The sequence below is a fragment of the Panthera tigris genome, chromosome E2 (assembly GCF_018350195.1).
Source record: "Panthera tigris isolate Pti1 chromosome E2, P.tigris_Pti1_mat1.1, whole genome shotgun sequence".
Classification (NCBI taxonomy): Eukaryota; Metazoa; Chordata; class Mammalia; order Carnivora; family Felidae; genus Panthera; species Panthera tigris.
Window position 1 is genome coordinate 61051106 of NC_056674.1, and position 17562 is coordinate 61068667.

The following is a 17562-nucleotide window of genomic DNA, read 5'->3' on the forward strand; positions in this document are numbered from 1 at the left end:
GTGGGCGTGTCCCGGAAGTAGAACAAGCGCCAGCGCGCAAGAACCTCGTTTGCGCCTGCGCACACGGGGAGCAGGGCGCCGCGCTCGGCATGGGGGACCCGGAGTCAGAGCCCGAGCAGATCCGTTTGAAGTGTATCCGTAAGGACGGCTACTTCACGGTGCCTCCAGAACACAGGGTGCGACGGGGGGCCGCTCGCCGTAGCTCCGCCGGGGGCAGGGCGGGACCGAAACGCCCTGGAGCCCCTTAGTGTCGCGCTGAAGCGTTGAGGTTGCCGCCGCCGCCGCGGGCGGGAACGACAGTCCCAGAGTTCCTCGCGGCCGGCGCGGGAACCGGCGGCGATGCTCCGGGGCCGAGGGCCTGGGCTGGTGGCGGACCGCGGGGCCAGTCGCGCTCCGCCGAGGGACGGGCGGGCTGTCAAGCAGCCGGCCTCCTCTGGAAGAACAGGCTCTGGGCTCTACCGCGGGCGTCCCTTCGTTTTGCGCCGGGGCCGGGCTTTGCAGGCTGACCCGGGAGCCCCGTGTGTCAGGGGGGAGTTGGCCTGTGGAAAGAGTTGGAGGCGTGGTCTCCCTCGGCTTTAAATGGATGTGGCCGGGCCCCGCCTGACACCCGGTAGCTTCCATTTGTGTCTTGCTCTGTGCGAGGCTTCTGCGTGCGTTACTGTCATTTAGTCCTCTCGGCGAGCCTTTATAAAGGTGAGGAAAGTGAAGCTTAGGGGTGTGGAGTGGTTTTACCAAGGGAGACGGCTCGTGCAGGTGCAGGTTTGAACCCTGGTGTTTTAACTACTTACTGGTGCTGAGAAGCCGGTAAGCGTCATTAGCACACTGGCGGAGTGCGCACCTAGAGCCACCCGGAGCAGTCGCTGGCCGTTATACGTCACTCACACACACGGCAGGTGCGCGCAGCTTTCCGGGTACGGTGCAGCAGTGAGGGGAAGCCTCTCGGAGGGGAGCTGGGACATACCCAGATGAGGACAGAGTACACAATAGTAGGTGCTTCAAGATATGAAAGTATCGGGATTTGAGGGAAAGAATTGTCTGCAGCTGGGGGGAATTTTTTGTAAAAGAAATTTGTGTGGGGGCGCCTGAGTGGCTCAGTCGGTTAAGCATGGGACACTTTGGCTCAGATCATGATCTCATGGCTCATGTTCCAGAGCTGCCGCGGGCTCTATGCTGACAGCTCAGAGGCTGGAGCCGGCTTCGGATTCTTTGTCTCCCTCTCTCACTCTGCCCGTCCCCCACTCATGCTTAGTCTGTCTCTCTCTGTCTCTCTCCTTCAAAAATAAATAAACAGTAAAAAAGAAAAAGAAATCTGTACAAAGGTGGCGTCTCTGCCAGGCTAGTAAGTGTGACTAGGATGTTGACATGCAGAGACAAAGAGGCCTGGCATGCCAGATTTAGAGAGTGGCAGACGCAACGTCACGGAGATAAGAGACAGTGTGACTAGGAAGCACCAGGGGTTCCCCCAGGAGAGAGGATGTGAGAAAGCACTGGTGGGCAGAGGAGGCTGAGGTGAGATCATGGAAGGGCTCAGTCTGGGTGATTCTGACCTGGTTCCAGAGGTGGTGGGAAGGGAGGAGATGGAAGGCAAGGGCTGGGAAGAGAATAGAGGCAGCAAGGCCAGAGAGAGACTGTTGGAGTTTGAAACTTGCCACATGTGCTTCCTGGACCCAAAGAGACATGCCCATTCGGTCCATCTGCCAAAGTACTGCATTACAAAGGTGTATCAGGATACGGGCTCTCTGCTAGGACAGGAACCCCTAAATAAAGTGGCTGAAGTACAGGACTTTCTTCCTCCCTCCCCTAACTTTCCAGAGAGAGGCAGCTATTTTCCACGAGGTGGATCAGGCTCTCAAGCTGTCTGCCTTGTAGATCTACCTCCACGTCATTCAAACCCCAGCCTGCTTCAGGAGCAAAAAGGAGTGGGTGGCAACCAACTTCCTTTGACCGGGAAGTCCCTTCCTTGAGGCCTTGGTCCTTTCTGCTCACATCCCATTGGCCAAAATTGAGTCAAATGGACAGACCTAGCTGCAAGGGAGGCTGAGAAATCCAGCTACCAACAGGTTGGCCTCACGCCACTGGACAGCGTTTCCTAACTAGAAAAAGTACTGTGTGGATGTTGGGGATGGCTCGTCTCTGCCACAGATGAGTTTCCACTGCGTTTGATAGGTGCTTTGTGAGGATCTAGGAGCTTTGTCCGTCTCCAAAGCATAATTTAGACCAATGCTGCTCACTATTCCTCTTGTGATTGTGGAAATGTTGCTTTCTGACTCGTCCAGTATGGTTACCGTGAGCCACATAGCAGTGTGGAGCACGACACACATGGCAAGTGAGGAAATGAAATACTAATTTTAATTAATTTTAACTATCCATGGCCAGTGGTTATTGTTTCCAGGCAGCATACATCTGGACCGTGGGATTGGAAGGGAACAGGCTATCTGTGATAATGCATTCGAAGTGTCTGCTCGCCCAGTAACGTCGTCCCCCTTTTCTTATTTGAAAAGCCCAAGTGCGTGGTTGTCTTTCTGTTTGGCGAGCAAGACATGAGTGAGCTCCCTGGTACAAATTAAATGTGAAATGTCCATCTTTAGTTGTTCATTAGCTGGCCAATCCCTGCACTGCCAGCACCTCTGTCTTTCAGTTGGGACGGTGCCGGAGTGTGAAGGAGTTTGAGAAGCTGAACCGCATCGGGGAAGGCACCTATGGCATTGTCTGTGAGTGGCCAAGATGGGAGGTCTGGGGTTCAGGGGACTGTCCCAGCAGTTAAGGAACTTAACACCCATTGCTCCACAGCCAGGGCAGAATTTCTACAAGTGAACTCGGATCCGTGGTGTATTTACCATAAATTCCACACCATGTCTGAATAAATGTAATTTATTCAAATTGCATTTGCAACCATGACCTGCAAGTTGAGGCAACTGTTAGAGCAAAATGCAGAACTTCCAGAAGCAGCCGGGGCTGCGGCCTGTGGCAGCTGAGATGTTGGTATACCTTATACTACTGGGGTTTGGAAGCTGCGCACTTTAGCACAGGGCTTTGAGGAGCCTCCTTGGCACAATATAAGGGATTTTTTCCTGGATAAAGTATCTTATTTGCCGTTAGAACATAGTAACAACAGAGAGCAGAGCAGTGACCCGCATCCTGACTCTAAGGAGAAACACTGAGAGGGAGCCTGTTGTAAGTAGCACCCTCTACCCAGGTTAGATGAGAGGACTCCCCCAGAGAGCCTGTGTCTGGTGGGGATGCGGGTGCTGCTTGCATGGTGAGGACCTAGTGTCAATGGGCATCCGGTTATCAAAGAAGGGAGAGGGAACCCGCAGGGTTCTGAACGAGGCCCCTGTGTGGCACAAGGGTGGGTGATGTGGGATCAAGCCTATTTGATCATTCCATCATGGGTGAGTTTCCATTCCAGATAGGGCCCGGGACACCCAGACGGATGAGATTGTTGCCCTGAAGAAAGTGCGGATGGACAAAGAGAAGGACGGTGAGCTCAAAGTGGGAGGGGTAGAAAGCTGCCGGTTGCCCAAGGTTCCTTCTGGCCTGGGGTGGGGGTTGCTGAGGCCAGGTCTGATCGCTGAGGTCCTTGTGTGCAGGGGTGGGGGTAGCTGAGTTGCAGGTCTTGTTGTAGGGGACCTTGTATTCGGGGGGCGTTCCTAAGGCCATGTCTGGTTACAGGGATCCTTGTATGCAGGGGTGGGGGTTGCTGAAGCCATATCTGGTCCCAGGGGTCCTTGTGTGCAAGGGTGGGGGTAGCTGAGGCCAGGTCTGGTCACAGGATTCCTTGTGTGCAGGAGTGGGGATTGCTGAGTTGCAAGTCTGGTTGTAGGGGACCTTGTATGCAGGGGTGGGGGTTCCTGAGGCCAAGTCTGGTTACAGGGATCCTGTGTGCAGCGATGGGGATTGCTGAGGCCAGGTCTGGTTGCAGGGGTCCTTATGTGCACGGGTGGGGGTTCCTGATTTGCAGGTCTAATTTCAGAGGTCCTTGTCTGCAGGGGTGGGGGCTGCTGATTGCAGGTCTGGTTGCAGGGGTGGGGGTTCCTGATTTGCAGGTCTAGTTTCAGGGGTCTTTGTCTGCAGGGGTGGGTGTTGCTGAGTTACCAGTCTGGATGCATGGATTCTTTTCTGCAGGGGTCGGGGTTCCTGAGTTGCAGGTCTAATTTCAGGGGTCCTTGTCTCCATGGGTGGGGGTTGCTGAGTTCCAGGTCTAGTTTAAGGGGTCTTTATCTGCAGGGGTGGGGGTTCCTGATTTGCAGGTCTAGTTCAGGGGTCCTTGTCTGCAGGGGTGGGGCTGCTGAGTTGCAGGTCTGGTTGCAGGGGTGGGGGTTTTTGTGTTGCAGGTCTAATTTCAGGGTCCTCGTTCTCAGGGGTGGAGGTTGCTGAGTTGCAGGGCTGCAGCGGTCCTTGTCTGCAGGGGTGGAGGTTGCTGAGTAACACGTCTAGTTTCAGGGGTCCTCATCTGCAGCGGTCGGGTTCCTGAGTTGCTGGTCTGGTTGCAGGGGTCCTTGCCTGCAGGGGTGGGGGTTGCTGAAGCCAGGTCTGGTTGCAGGGATCCTTGTGAGCAGGGGTGGGACATCTTGAGTTGCAGGCCTAATTTCAAGGGTCCTGGTCTGCAGGGCTGAGGGTTGCTGAGTTGCAAGTCTGGATTCATGAGTGGGGGTTGCTGAGTTGCAGGTCTGTCTGCAGGAGTGTGGGTTGCTGAGTTTCAGGGGTCCTTGTCTGCAGGGGTGTGGCTTGCTGAGTTACAGGTCTGGTTGCATGTGTCCTTGTCTGCAGGGGTGGGGGTTGCTGAGTTGCAGGTCTGGTTTAGGGATCTTTGTAGGGGTGGGGTTGCTGAGTTACAGGTCCAATTTCAGGGGTCCTTGTCTGCAGGGGTGGGGGCTGCTGAGTTGCAGCTCTGGTTACAGGGGTAGGGATTCCTGTGTTGCAGTCTAATTTCAGGGGTCCTTGTTCTCAGGGGTGGGGGTAGCTGAGTTGCAGGTCTGGAAGCAGGCGTGGGGGTTGCTGAGGTGCAGGTGTGTCGTAGGGATGAGGGTTGCCAAGTTGCAGGTCTGGTTGCAGGGTCTTGTCTACAGGGGTGGAGGTTGCTGAGTAGCAGGTCTCGTTTCAGGGGTCCTCGTCTGCAGCAGTCGGGTTCCTGAGTTGCATGTCTAGTTTTAGGGGTCCTTGTCTGCAGGGGTGTGGGTTGCTAAGTTTCAGGGGTCCTTTTCTGCAGGAGTGGGTGTTCCTGAGTTGCAGGTCTGGTTGCAGGGGTCCTTGTCTACAGGGGTGGGGATTGCTGAGGCCAGGCCTGATCGCAGAGGTCCTTGTGTGCAGGGTTGGGGGTTGCTGAGTTGCAGGTCTGGTTGCACGGGTCCTTGTCTCCAAGGCTGGGAGTTTCTGAGTTGCAGGTCTAGTTTCAGGGCTCCTTGTGTGCAGGGGTGGGGATTGCTGAGTTGCAGTTCTGGTTGCAGGGGTGGGGGTTGCTGAAGCCAGGTCTGGTTGCAGGGGTCCTTGCGTGCAGGGGTGGGGGTTCCTGATTTGCAGTCTAATTTCAGAGGTCCTTGTTGGCAGGGGTGGGGACTGCTGTTTGCATGTCTGGTTGCAGGTGGGGGGTTACTGAATTGCAGGTCTAATTTCAGGGGTCCTTGTCTGCAGGGGTGAGGGTTGCTGAGTTGTAGGTCTAGTTTAAAGGGTCCTTGTCTGCAGGAGTGGGGGTTCCTGATTTGCAGGTCTAGTTTCAGGGGTCCTTGTCTGCAGGGGTGGGGCTGCTGAGTTGCAGGTCTGGTTGCAGGGGTGGGGGGTTTTGAGTTGCAGGTCTAATTTCAGGGGTCTTCGTTCTCGGGGTTGGAGGTTGCTGAGTTGCAAGTCTGGATGCAGGGGTCCTTGTCTACAGGGGTGGAGGTTGCTGAGTAACAGGTCTAGTTTCAGGGGTCCTCGTCTGCAGCAGATGGGTTCCTGAGTTGCAGGTCTGGTTGCAGGGGTCCTTGTCTGGAGGAGTGGTGCTTGTTGGGTTTCAGGTCTAGTTCCAGGGGTCCTTGTCTGCAGGGTGCGGGTTGCTGAGGTCAGGTCTGGTTGCAGCGGTCCTTCTGTGCAGGGGTGGGCATCCTGAGTTGCAGGTCTAATTTCAAGGGTCCTAGTCTTCAGGGCTTGGGGTTGCTGAGTTGCAGGTCTGTCTGCAGGGGTGTGGGTTGCTGAGTTATAGGTCTGGTTGCAGGGGTGGGGGTTGCTGAGTTACCGGTCTGGATGTGGGGGTAGGGGTTGCTGAGTTGCAGGTCTGTCTGCAGGGGTGTGGGTTGCTGAGTTTCAGGGGTCCTTGTCTGCAGGGGTGGGGGTTGCTGAGTTGCAGGCCTGGCTGCAGGAGTTTGCAGGAGTGGGGGTCGCTGAGGCCAGGTCTGCTTGCAGGGGTCCTTGTCTGCAGAGGTGGGGGTCGCTGAGTTGCAGGTCTAGTTTCAGGGGTCCTTGTCTCCAGGGGTGAGGGTTGCTGGGGCCGGGTCTGGTTGCAGAGGTCCTTGTGTGCAGGGTTGGGGGTTGCTGAGGCCAGGTCTGGTTTTAGGGGTCCTTGCCTGTAGTGGTGGGGATTGCTGATGCCAGGTTTGGTCCCAGGGGTCCTTCTTTGCAGGGCTGGGGGTTGCTGAGGCCAGGTCTGGTCCCAGGAGTCCTTGTGTGCAGGGGTGGGGGTTGCTGAGTTGCAGGTCTGGTTGCAGGGGTCCATGTGTGCAAGGGTGGGGTTGCTGAGTTGCAGGTTTGCCTGCAGGGGTCCTTGTGTGCGGGGGTGGGGGTTGCTGATTTGCAGGTCTGGTTGCAGGGGTCTTTGTCTCCAGGGAGTGGGGTTGCTCAGGTCATGTCTGGTTGCTTGGGTCCTTGTCTGCAGGGCTTGTGGTTGCTGAGTTGCAGGTCTTCTTGCATGGGTGGGGGTTACTGAGTTGCAGGTCTGGTCGCAGGGGTCCTTGTGTGCAGGGGTGGGGGTTGCTGAGTTGCAGTTCTGGTTGCAGGGGTGGGGGTTGCTGAGGCCAGGTCTGGTTGCAGGGGTCCTTGTCTACAAGGGTGGGTGTTCCTGATTTGCAGGTCTAGTTTCAAGGGTCCCTGTCTCTGGCGGGGGGGGGGGGGGTTGCTGATTTGCAGGTCTGGTTGCAGGGGTCTTTGTCTCCAGGGGGTGGGGTTGCTGAGGTCATGTCTGGTTGCTTGGGTCCTTGTCTTCAGGGCTTGTGGTTGCTGAGTTGCAGGTCTGGTTGCATGGGTGGGGGTTACTGAGTTGCAGTTCTGGTCGCAGGGGTCCTTGTGTGCAGGGGTGGGGGTTGCTGAGTTGCAGGTCTGGTCGCAGGGGTCCTTGTGTGCGGGGGTGGGGGTTGCTGAGTTGCAGGTCTGGTCGCAGGGGTCCTTGTGTGCGGGGGTGGGGGTTGCTGAGTTGCAGGTCTGGTTGCAGGGGTCCATGTGTGCAAGGGTGGGGTTGCTGAGTTGCAGGTTTGCCTGCAGGGGTCCTTGTGTGCGGGGGTGGGGGTTGCTGATTTGCAGGTCTGGTTGCAGGGGTCTTTGTCTCCAGGGAGTGGGGTTGCTCAGGTCATGTCTGGTTGCTTGGGTCCTTGTCTGCAGGGCTTGTGGTTGCTGAGTTGCAGGTCTGGTTGCAGGGGTCCATGTGTGCAAGGGTGGGGTTGCTGAGTTGCAGGTTTGCCTGCAGGGGTCCCCATCAGCAGCCTTCGGGAGATCACACTGCTTCTTCGCCTTCGCCATCCGAATATCGTGGAGCTGAAGGAGGTGGTTGTTGGGAACCACCTGGAGAGGTACGCAGTCTGCTGAGCCCGCCCTGCCCGTCCCCTCCCTGTGCTTTCCCCAAGCACAGTTCGTCCTTCCCGCAGTCGGGGAGGGTCCTGTGGCCTAGGAGGACGTGCGAGCCTCCGTGTGTTTCCCCTTTCCTTCCAGCATCTTTCTGGTGATGGGTTATTGTGAGCAAGACCTGGCCAGCCTTCTGGAGAACATGCCGACACCGTTCTCGGAGGCCCAGGTGTGAGGCTGGGGGCCGCGGAGCAGGTGCACGTCCACATTTGCGCCAAACGTGTATCGCCTTAACTGATGCCTTCTGCCTTTGTGTAGGTCAAGTGCATTGTCCTTCAAGTGCTCCGAGGACTTCAGTACCTGCACCAGAACTTCATCATCCACAGGTAGGAGGGGCCTCAGGTGGTGAGGGATGGCATCATCGGGGCGGGGCGGGGGGTGCCGAAGCGACAAATGTGCCCTCATGACGCAGGGGAAAGGTGACCTGGCTTCGGTGCATTTCTCTAACTGTTCCTTGGGGCAGGATCCAGGCCCAAACAGCACCTGCTTTCCACCTGGGGGACTGACTGTGTGGACAGATCCCTCCTGGAGTCTCGTTACGCACGAGAAAATGCTACGACTGGAAGAGGTTGGAGTGGGGGATCTTCCAGGCCCACAGCAGTGGTTTCTTGTATCTTGGAGCAGCCGGTGCAGCCCTGGGTGGGGATGGGCACGGGAGGAAGTTAGGCCTGGGCTTGCTGCCTGGCTCTGCCACTTCCTGAGGAAGTTACTGAGAGCTCTGCTACTCCAGCTGCCGGATGGCCTTCTGCTGCCCACCTTCCCTGTTTTTAAAAAGTTCTGGGACGCCCGGGTGGCTCAAGCAGTTAAGCTTCTGACTCTTGGTTTCAGCTCAAGTCATGATCTCACAGCTTATGGGATCAAGCCCCACATCAGCCTTGGCACTGATGGTGCAGAGCCTGCTTGGGATTCTTGATTTCCTTTGTCTCTGTCCCTCCCCTGCACATGCTCTCTCCCTCCCTCCCTCCCTCTCTCTTTCCCTCTCTCTCTCTAAGATAAATATTTAAAATAAATAAGAAGCACCTGGGTGGCTCAGTCAGTTAAGCGGCTGACTTTGGCTCAGGTCACGATCTCATGGTTAGTGAGTCTGAGCCCCTGGTCGGGCTCTGTGCTGAGATCTCAGATCTTCTGTCTCCCTCTCCCCTCTCTCTGCCCCTTCCCTGCTCATGTGCACATGCTTGCTTTCTCTCTCTCAAAAATAAATAAACATTACAAAATTTTTTTTTAATTTCAAATTAACAAATAATAAAAAGTTTTAAACGGGGGTGCCCAGAAAGCTCAAATGGGCTCAGTCGGGAGAGCGTGTGACTCTTGATCTCAGGGTTGTACGTTCAATCCACACATTGGGTGCGGAGATTACTAAAAATAAGTAAACTTTAAAACGTTCCAACAGAGGATGTGGAGGAAAAGTGTTTTGAGTGTGCCTGTGACATACAATTAGGAGGCAACATAATTACCCCATGGAACTCACTTCCCTGGGAACTAGTGATCACTTTCTGTCACAGGGACCTGAAGGTTTCCAACCTGCTCATGACTGACAAAGGCTGTGTGAAGACAGGTGGGTGCAGGGCGCTGGCTCTGTGGGAGGTGTGGCCACTTGGGCAGGGGAGCAGGTCAGTCCTCACAAGCACCCTGAAGGCTGAGGGCTGGCTCCCACACAGCAGCTCGTTAGCCCTCCCCCGGTGACCCTTGTCCCCTCGTCTTTCTGCCTTTGTCGCAGCGGATTTTGGCCTGGCACGGGCCTATGGCATCCCAGTGAAGCCGATGACCCCCAAGGTGGTGACGCTCTGGTGAGTCTGTCGGGACGAGGTGTCCCTGGTGGAGGGAAGTGTGGGGCGCTGATCAGGCCAAAGCTGCAGAAGGACCCTGAGGGTCTCGAAGCCCCAGAGGGCTGCACATACTCCTGGAGGCTGGGTCTAGGACACTTCCTGAGACAGCAAGATGACAGCAAGGCTGGTGAGACTGCCCTGCCCGAGGCAGCCGGACACCCAGCCTGATTCAGACAGAAGGGTGGGCGGCTGACGCAGCTTTCTGGAGTTGCTTCTCATGTTTTTAAGAAGCACAGCAGGGTTGTGGTTACAGAGAGGACGTGGAAATCGTACACCTTCTGCCATGTGTCAGCCAGCCCCCGCGTGGCATAGAGAATTCGCTGCTGCTCACAGGGGCTGTCCAGCAGCAGCTGCCGTGACCGCGCGTGCCGTCCACGTTTGCAGCACTGCGGGGAAGAGGGGGCCTGAGCTGGGGTTGGCCATCCGGTCGCCCAGGCCAGCTCTCAGGAAGGCTGACTGCAGAGTGCATTTCTCTTTGCAGGTACCGGGCCCCCGAACTGCTGTTGGGAACTACCACGCAGACCACCAGCATTGACATGTGGTGAGGGGTGAAGGCAGCTCCCAGAGCCTGGGGGAGAGGCCGGCAGGGGCCGGAGCAGGGCTGGGGTCTTTGCCAGCTCCTGGTGGGGAGAAACCTGGGATCCCAAGGGGAAGTGTGAGAACACAGCTTCTGCAGCAGAAAGGCCCGGCCCTCGCCACCCACAGAGGCCATCTGGCACTGGCTCACGTTCCGTGGTGACCTCCCGAGCTCCAGCCGGTCCTGACCCCAGCACGCGGGAGGCATGTGGGGCGGCACTTGCCCTCAGCGGCTCACGTCAAAGTGGCACTCGGCCGAGGTGTGTGGCCGCGGCGAGCCGGTGCGTGAAGTGAGGCCCGCTCTCCTCTGCAGGGCCGTGGGGTGCATCCTGGCCGAGCTGCTGGCTCACAAGCCCCTGCTCCCCGGCACTTCTGAGATCCACCAGGTGGACCTGATTGTACAGCTGCTGGGGACACCCAGTGAGAACATCTGGCCGGTGAGTGCCTGGCCTCTGCCCTCGTCACCCCCCGCCCAGGCCGGCTTCACCTGCCGCGAAGCCCTGCGGCTTCACCTCCCGCTTCCCGCAGGGTTTCTCCAGGCTGCCGCTGGTGGGCCAGTACAGCCTGCGCAAGCAGCCGTACAATAACCTGAAGCACAAGTTCCCGTGGCTGTCGGAGGCCGGCCTGCGCCTGCTGAACTTCCTCTTCATGTACGACCCCAAGAAAAGGTGCCGACCTCGCCTGTGGGCAGGAGTGGGGACACCTCACACCCGGGCCCTTTATAGGGGGATTTTCACAACACAGGCCACGCTGCCGCAGAGAAGCCCCCGGACTCAGGCGCGGAGGGCCAGCCGCTCAGTTTGGGCGGTCTCTGCCCACCCAGGTCACGGAGCCCGTTCTGAGTTTCCCATCTGTTTCTGGGCCCCAGTCCCCTACTTGCCACTCACCTCTTGTCGTTGGGACATTTGAACCAGAGGCCGCGGAGCCGGGCAGGTGTGAGGGACACTAGCTTCAGTGGCATCTGGGGGTCCTGTTAACAGCAAGGCCTCCTCTCCAGGGCAACGGCCAGAGACGGCTTGGAAAGCTCCTACTTCAAGGAGAAGCCCCTGCGTGAGTCTCCCAGACCCCCACCCCCACCCCCACCAGGCTCCACAGGTGGCTTGGCTTGTGGCCCTTGTAGTCCAGGGTGGGGTGTTGGGGCACGGCCTCGCAGAGCTGCTGAAGCCCCTGAAGGGGTGGTGTGGTGGGCTCCGGGTGGAGCCCAGGTGGAGGGTGGGCCCTGGGCGGGCAGGGGCTGCCTGCTGAGGCCGGTGTGGGTGCTTGTTGGCCACACAAACCGTTCTCTGATGGGAGCAGAGGAAGACGCAACCCCAGGGCCCATCACAGATGCAGAGCGGGGTTCTCAGACCCGGAGCGCACTCTTCCCCCATCCCCCGCCCACCCGGCGCTGAACGGCTCTCTCCCTGCAGCCTGCGAGCCGGAGCTCATGCCCACCTTCCCCCACCACCGCAACAAGCGGGCTGTTCCGGCCACGTGTGAGGCCCAGAGCAAGCGCTGCAAGCCGTGACCGTGACTGGCGGGAGGCCTCTGCGGTCCGGGCTGACGACGCTGCTAGGATCCGGCTCGCCCTTTGACTGACACTGACCAGCTGCTCCAGCTGACTGCACCCCCTTCTCCAGAAGAGCAGGGTGGGTGCACCCGAGAAGGGCCCGACACTCAGTCTGGGGACCCATGGCCACGCCCACAGTCGGCCCTCTACAGCCGTGCAGAAGCTCAGGCCCTCACTTCCCAGGAACAAAGGGCCGCTGGGCCCATCTCAGTGGGTGTTGCTAGCGTGGGATGGGCAGACCCCCCACATGGTTGCCTGCATCCCGTCCTGGGCCCCAGGGTCTGTCTGAGGCTCTGGTAAGCCCCCCCGCCCCCGCCCCAGCGGCAGGGCTGGTGACACTCAGATGGGAAGGAGGGGTCGGGTGTGGGTCACATCCTGCCTGATGGACTGGGGTCTGGGCCCTGTCCCTGCCCCCACACTGAGGCCCAGACGGGAAGGGGCATGAGTGGGTGCTAACAGAAGCTCAGAGAGATGAAAGTTTTTCTAACAGACGTGAACAGGTTCAATGTCCTTTAATGAACTTTGGGTTCTGACTCATGACGTGAAGGTGGTTCTCTGAGTGCTGGGAAGGAGAGGTGGGACAGACAGACGGGCAGAGTGCCCAGTGAGGAGGGGCCAGCACAGAAACAGGCACCTGTCCCCTCCAGTCCTGTGGCTTAGTATGTTCTGGGACCCTTCCCCCCCAGGAAAAGGGGTTCCGCCTGCCTGCGCCCTGAGAGTCTGTCTGAGCAGGTGGCTACTCAAGAGCCTGGCTCCCATCTTTACCACTGGGCCCAGGGTGAATGATCAGGTGGGAAGCCTGTGCAGCAGAGAGCCCCAGCAAGGTGGCTTGCGGGGTGCTGATTGCTCAGAAGCCCCATGTTCCACCTGGAAGCGAGTGGCACAGCCTGTCCGGGCCCCACTTGCTGCCTGCCTCCCTGCTCTCTGGACTCCTCGGGACCCTGCACACTCTGCTGTGAGATCGGATTGTTTCTCTTCCACGTGTGGGCCCAACTTCCCAGCCCAGCGATGACCAGGGCACGTGGGTTCGTCTCGGGCCAGCCCTCGGCTCGTTCCATCGGCAAGAGGCTAGGTCAGCCACGTACCTGGCAGAGCCCCTGGGCTGGTCACGGTGGTGCTCAGGGGCCCACGGTGTCACCTGCGGGCCTCCAAGGACACCCCTGTGAGGGAAATCTCCCTTGGGCGCTCAGAGGGAGGCAACGTGTCCTGAACCACAACTTACAGGGATAGGTCAAGAGCTACAGGCTGGGTGCTGGGCCCCTTCAGTGGGTTGGGGGAGGGGTGAAAGAGGAGGGAGAGGGCCCTTCATGGGAGTAGGCATGGTGGTGAGACGCTGACACAAGCTAGACTCCACCCAGCACGTTGGGACATAGTCCGGAACACTGGGAGCAGGGGGTGGGGAGCCGGCCAGCCCCAGGCAAGAGCTTTCCATGGAAGGCAGGAGCCCATCTCCTGCTTTGTGAGGCCTGGATCCCCCACCCTGCTGTGCCCAGGAGTTCCCGGGGGGCAGGGTGGCCAGGGCTCAGGCCTGAGGAGTGATGAGGCCCAGAGAAGCACCACGGAAACTCTCTGGAAAGCACTTGACCCAGGGCCTGGCTGGGCCTAAGGTCGGGCCCCGGGCCCATCATAGAGGAGGGTGTCCACCTGTGCACGCTGCAGCCAGAGGCGCTGCTGGGTGTCACCGAGCAGCACACGAAGTGTGTGACCTAGACGGCAGGCAGGCAGGGTGGCACAGTGCGGGGCGTGCAGCTGGCGGCACGTGTCACAGCACAGGGTGGGCAGGGCACCGGGAGCCAGGCAGCCGTGTGCTTGGTAGCCGGGGGGTGGGGGGCTGGGCCCGTACCCACGCTGGGGGCTGACCCGCCCTGACCTCCCCGGGTCTCCGGGCCTGCTTAGCAGCTCTTGGCGCAGCGACAGGAAGGAGAAGGCGTCCGGCTCTGGCTCCGGCTCCTCCTTCAAGGCCCCGTACGGCGGGCTGCTGGCCTGCGGCAGCACCTCAGCCTCCCCGAGTGGCTCCCAGGCCCCTCCCCTGGCACCCCACAGTTTGGCGCTCTGTCCCCAGAGTGGAGGCCGGCAGGCCAGCTCCGGGGGAGGGGAGTCGGGGCCCGGCGAGGGCCCCCCGTACAGGCTGGCCTCCTCCGAGCCCTCGTCCTCCTGCAGGTCCCGGTATAGGTCCAGCTGCGTCTGGAACACGGTTGGGGAGCCCCGGGGGGGCAGAGGCGGCGGCTCCTCTTCCCGGGCCAGCCGCTGCTGCAGCCAGGCCACGCAGGAGGCCACGTCCGCGCTGGCCCGCCGGGCCTGCAGCAGCTCCTCCGCTGGCAGCACGCTGGTCCCCAGCCGGGCCAGCACCTCGCCCAGGATCTCACACTCCAGCCGCAGGGCAAAGCAGCCCAGGGCTACCTGCACCAGCTGGCAGGCGGGTGGCAGGGCAGCCATCGTCAGGCGGTGGTTGTCCCTGGGCACGTAACCCATCTTCTGGAAGCTCTGGATGAGGAGGTCCTCCGAGAGGGCACCTTTCAGCACGTGCACGTAGCCCCCGGAGAAGGTCTGCGGAGGAGGGTCCCGGTCACCAGCAGCCCACACTCACCTCCATTCTGGCCTTGGCCGGCTCCAGGGGCCACCGGCCTCACCCCAGAAGCGGGGCGGTTTCGGGCTGTGCTAACACGCCCATGGGAGGAGCTTCTCAGCAACGCGTGCTAGGGCCCACCTCCCGAGACCCGCTTTAGTTGCTGGGGCCGGGGAGGGAAACAAATCTCACTTCCCTCGGGGTCTCCTCCACCTCCTGTCACCCCAGGGGCTTTGCTGAGATCTGGTCCTGCACAAATAGGGGTGCTCATCTGCCCTTCCGATCAGGTGGCCTCCCCAACACGTCCTGAACTCGCCTTTGCACTTGTCTTGGAGAGCCTTTCCCGTGAGACCGAGGCTTAGCCACGCGTTTTATCCAGCTGTGCTTGCCACCACGTGGGTGCACCACCTGTACTGTGGGGAGGCTCCACTGTGCAGCTGGGCGGAGAGCCCGGGAACGCCAGACAGGAAAGTGCCTCCCGGGTCGCATTTTTTGAGGATGACGGTCGTGTGGGTCTCCCGGTCCTAAAATTCTATCACTCTGGGATCCTGTCAGCATTCCTCTGCTTCTAGCTGAGGACGACACGTCCCGCAGACTGAGCACTACCGCGTGCAAGCATCGTACTCAGGGCTCACAACAGACCTGGGACTGGCTTATTCTTGTATCCACTTGACAGACGAGGAAACCGGTTCAGGGAGCTTAGGTAACCTGCACTAAGCCACACGGCCAAGAGGAAGTAGGACCAGACTGCAGCCAGGTCTGACCGACACTGAAGTAAGGGTGCCTCCCGCCCCGTTATCCGAATGGAAAAGCCCTTGAACTTCTGACCAGCAGGTGTCCCCATGAAGCAATAAAGCTCTAGAGCTCACCCTTTGAGAGAGGGGGGAGGGGCGGGGGAGACAGAAAAGCGGCCGCTGCCATGGCAACCGGCGGAGGTGGACTCGCCCACGTGCCCAATGACATCAGCACCTTCCTACTCTTCCAAATTAGCTTTGAGGGCCAAATGCCGGCCCCCTCAGCAGGCTGGCAGCTCACCTACAGGGGTCAGGCCAGCCCTGGACACAGCCTGCGTACCTGAACGAGTGGTGGACTTAGTCCAGACCCCCAGGGTGTGCAGGGTCCCCAGCTCGTGCCTACCTCATAGGGGATACACCCGCCCAACACTCCTCTATAAATGGGATCATGGAGGGATTAGAGTGATCATGCAACCTCAAGTTCCTCTCGTGCACCTGTCCTAGGATTTGTGCTACAGGAGCCGCGGGGCCACTTTGGGGAGAGCAGTGATTCCAGTTTTGAGGAGCAAGGATTCCGCCCCGCCCGACCCAGAAGGCAGGCACCCAGGGTGGGTGGCCTCCACCCACACCATGTTTTCAGCCCTGCGAGTGTCCAGGGGGACCTTGGCCAAGAGCTGCCCCCAAGGCTTCCAGGTTCCCCCAGGGAACTCTGACCTCGGCACAGAGCATCCTGGGTAGGGGAGCCCTCTCCGCCCAGTGCCCTACCTTGATGGTGGTGAACTCCTTCCTCCAGGGTAGCAGGTACAGGTGCACGGCGGCCAACTCCAGCAGCTCGAAGGCGCGGGCCAGGCCGCGCAGCGCGGGGGCCAGGTCGGCGCGGCCCCACAGGCCGTCGGTGAGCAGCGCCAGCGCGTCGTCCTGCAGCGCCCCGTGCAGGTCGAAGTCTTCAACCAGGATCTGCCACAGCACCGCGCGCAGCGATGGGTCCCCGCACACGCCCGCGCGGCCGCGCCGCAGCTCACGCTCCAGGCACAGGCGGTAGTCCTCGGACAGCGAACTGCTGCCCATTCTGGCGGGCGGGGGTCGCGTGTCAGGAACCAGAGACCTCTCCCCGCCAGTTGTGCGCCCCCCAGAGCCTCCACCCAGCATCCACATGGTCCCCCCCGCAGCCCGGCGACCTCGTCAGCTGAACGGACCCCAGGGCCTACAGCACCCCGCCAGCTGCGTCCCCGCTCCCGAACAGAGAGACCCCGCCTCGCCCACCAGGGAGTGCTGCGGAACCCCGCGAGCGACCGCACTACCTGCGGGTCCCCACCTCTCGGCTCGGAGCTCTTCCGCCGCCTGCGGCTCCGCCCATCGGCCTCAGCCGTGACGCTCGGGGCGGGGCCTGCTCGGGGCACAGCCCCCTCTGCCAACACGGGCGGGGCCGAGCCGGGGGGCGGGGCCTTGTGCCGCCCAGCTGAGCACCTGCACCGCGCACCTGTACGGCCAGCTTCCCCCTCGTCTCCCGTCTACCCACGGCGCCGCCGGGGCCGTTGGTGGCCGACCCTGGGCCGGGGCTCAGGCGGGCACACGAGGAACGGTGCGTCCCAGCAGCCGCTCCCTCTGAGCCAGGCGCTTGGAGCGCCGGCGCCCCTCGAGCGGCCCAGCTCCGGCCCAGCGCTCGACCAGCACACAAGGAGGTGAGCTTCGCCGTGGTTAGAACAGCAGCCTCGGGTGGGCGGGGCGGCCTCAGTTTCTCCGCGGGCTCACCTTCCTGGTGTGTGAGCGCGTCATCTGGGGGTCCCTGAGGCGGCGTGAAGGTCCCTTCCTGACTAGGCCAGCGTCGTTTCCAGGCCCCTGAGCCGAGGCCGGCGAAGCTCGGGTCTGATCCCGGCCACAACTCCCTGGGGACATTTTTTTCTTGCTCTGCTTTGGGCTCCGCTCAGCGCTGAGACCACTTGGGTGGACGAGGGATGGGAGAGATTTGATCCTTGGGAGTCCCAGCTCAGCGCAGGGAAGGTCTTCGGTAGACCTCCCTCCCTGGGCACCCTGCAGCTGGGTTTCTGGGCCCCTCGCCTCTCCAGGACACTTTTTTGCTGGCCCCGCCTGGGAAAACGTCTCTGAGTTTTCCCTCGGCAGTGCTCTGCAATATTGTTTTTAGATTCTTCAAATGGGACTTCTGGAAAAAAACACGGTAATGAAGCGAGGGATCGATCTCCTTGAGCCATTTTGCCGGCCACCACCCAACGTGGAGGTATTTCATTTACTGCGTACTGAGCCCAACCGTAGGGCCACGCCATGCCTGAGGGGACAGGTAGCTTCTGGTCACCTTCTCCTGCTTATGTGCAGAAGGGTTGAGTTTAAGCACTCTCTTCAGTTCACTGCTGAGTTCATAGTGGTCTTCGGATGCAAGGCCCCCCACGTTGCGTTCATCCAGGGCCACAGCCCCAATCCTAAAAGACGACCAGTGAGTGTGGTGAATGGGCGTCCTCAGTGCACCCTTGCACAGCCTGCAGGGCAGGA

The 17562-nt window shown here is 60.1% G+C and overlaps 2 protein-coding genes across 9 annotated transcripts; one reads left to right on the top strand and one right to left on the bottom strand.

The window, feature by feature from the left end:
* The first annotated feature begins 43 nt into the window (after positions 1 to 43).
* Positions 44 to 12290, top strand: CDK10 (cyclin dependent kinase 10). 6 transcript variants are annotated; one of them, XM_042970538.1, is made up of 13 exons: positions 44 to 176; positions 2639 to 2711; positions 3410 to 3481; positions 7652 to 7754; positions 7894 to 7975; positions 8065 to 8132; positions 9309 to 9361; positions 9524 to 9593; positions 10114 to 10173; positions 10522 to 10645; positions 10737 to 10876; positions 11206 to 11258; positions 11618 to 12290. In XM_042970538.1, the coding sequence occupies exons 1-13, from the start codon at positions 90 to 92 to the stop codon at positions 11713 to 11715; spliced, it is 1083 nt and encodes a 360-aa protein (XP_042826472.1). In that variant the 5' UTR covers positions 44 to 89; the 3' UTR covers positions 11716 to 12290. The 6 variants fall into 6 exon arrangements, with proteins under 6 accessions (XP_042826472.1, XP_042826473.1, XP_042826475.1 ...); XM_042970539.1 differs by having other exon boundaries at positions 10737 to 10858; XM_042970543.1 differs by having other exon boundaries at positions 88 to 138.
* Positions 12235 to 16733, bottom strand: SPATA2L (spermatogenesis associated 2 like). Of its 3 annotated transcripts, none has more exons than XM_042970531.1 (3): positions 16359 to 16733; positions 15823 to 16126; positions 12235 to 14304 (listed from the first exon to the last, which is right to left on the bottom strand). In XM_042970531.1, exons 1-3 carry the CDS (start codon positions 16412 to 16414, stop codon positions 13360 to 13362), a joined length of 1305 nt encoding a protein of 434 aa, XP_042826465.1. In that variant the 5' UTR covers positions 16415 to 16733; the 3' UTR covers positions 12235 to 13359. The 3 variants fall into 3 exon arrangements, with proteins under 3 accessions (XP_042826465.1, XP_042826466.1, XP_042826463.1); XM_042970532.1 differs by having other exon boundaries at positions 16373 to 16400; XM_042970529.1 differs by having other exon boundaries at positions 15823 to 16733.
* Between the last annotated feature and the right edge of the window lie 829 nt (positions 16734 to 17562).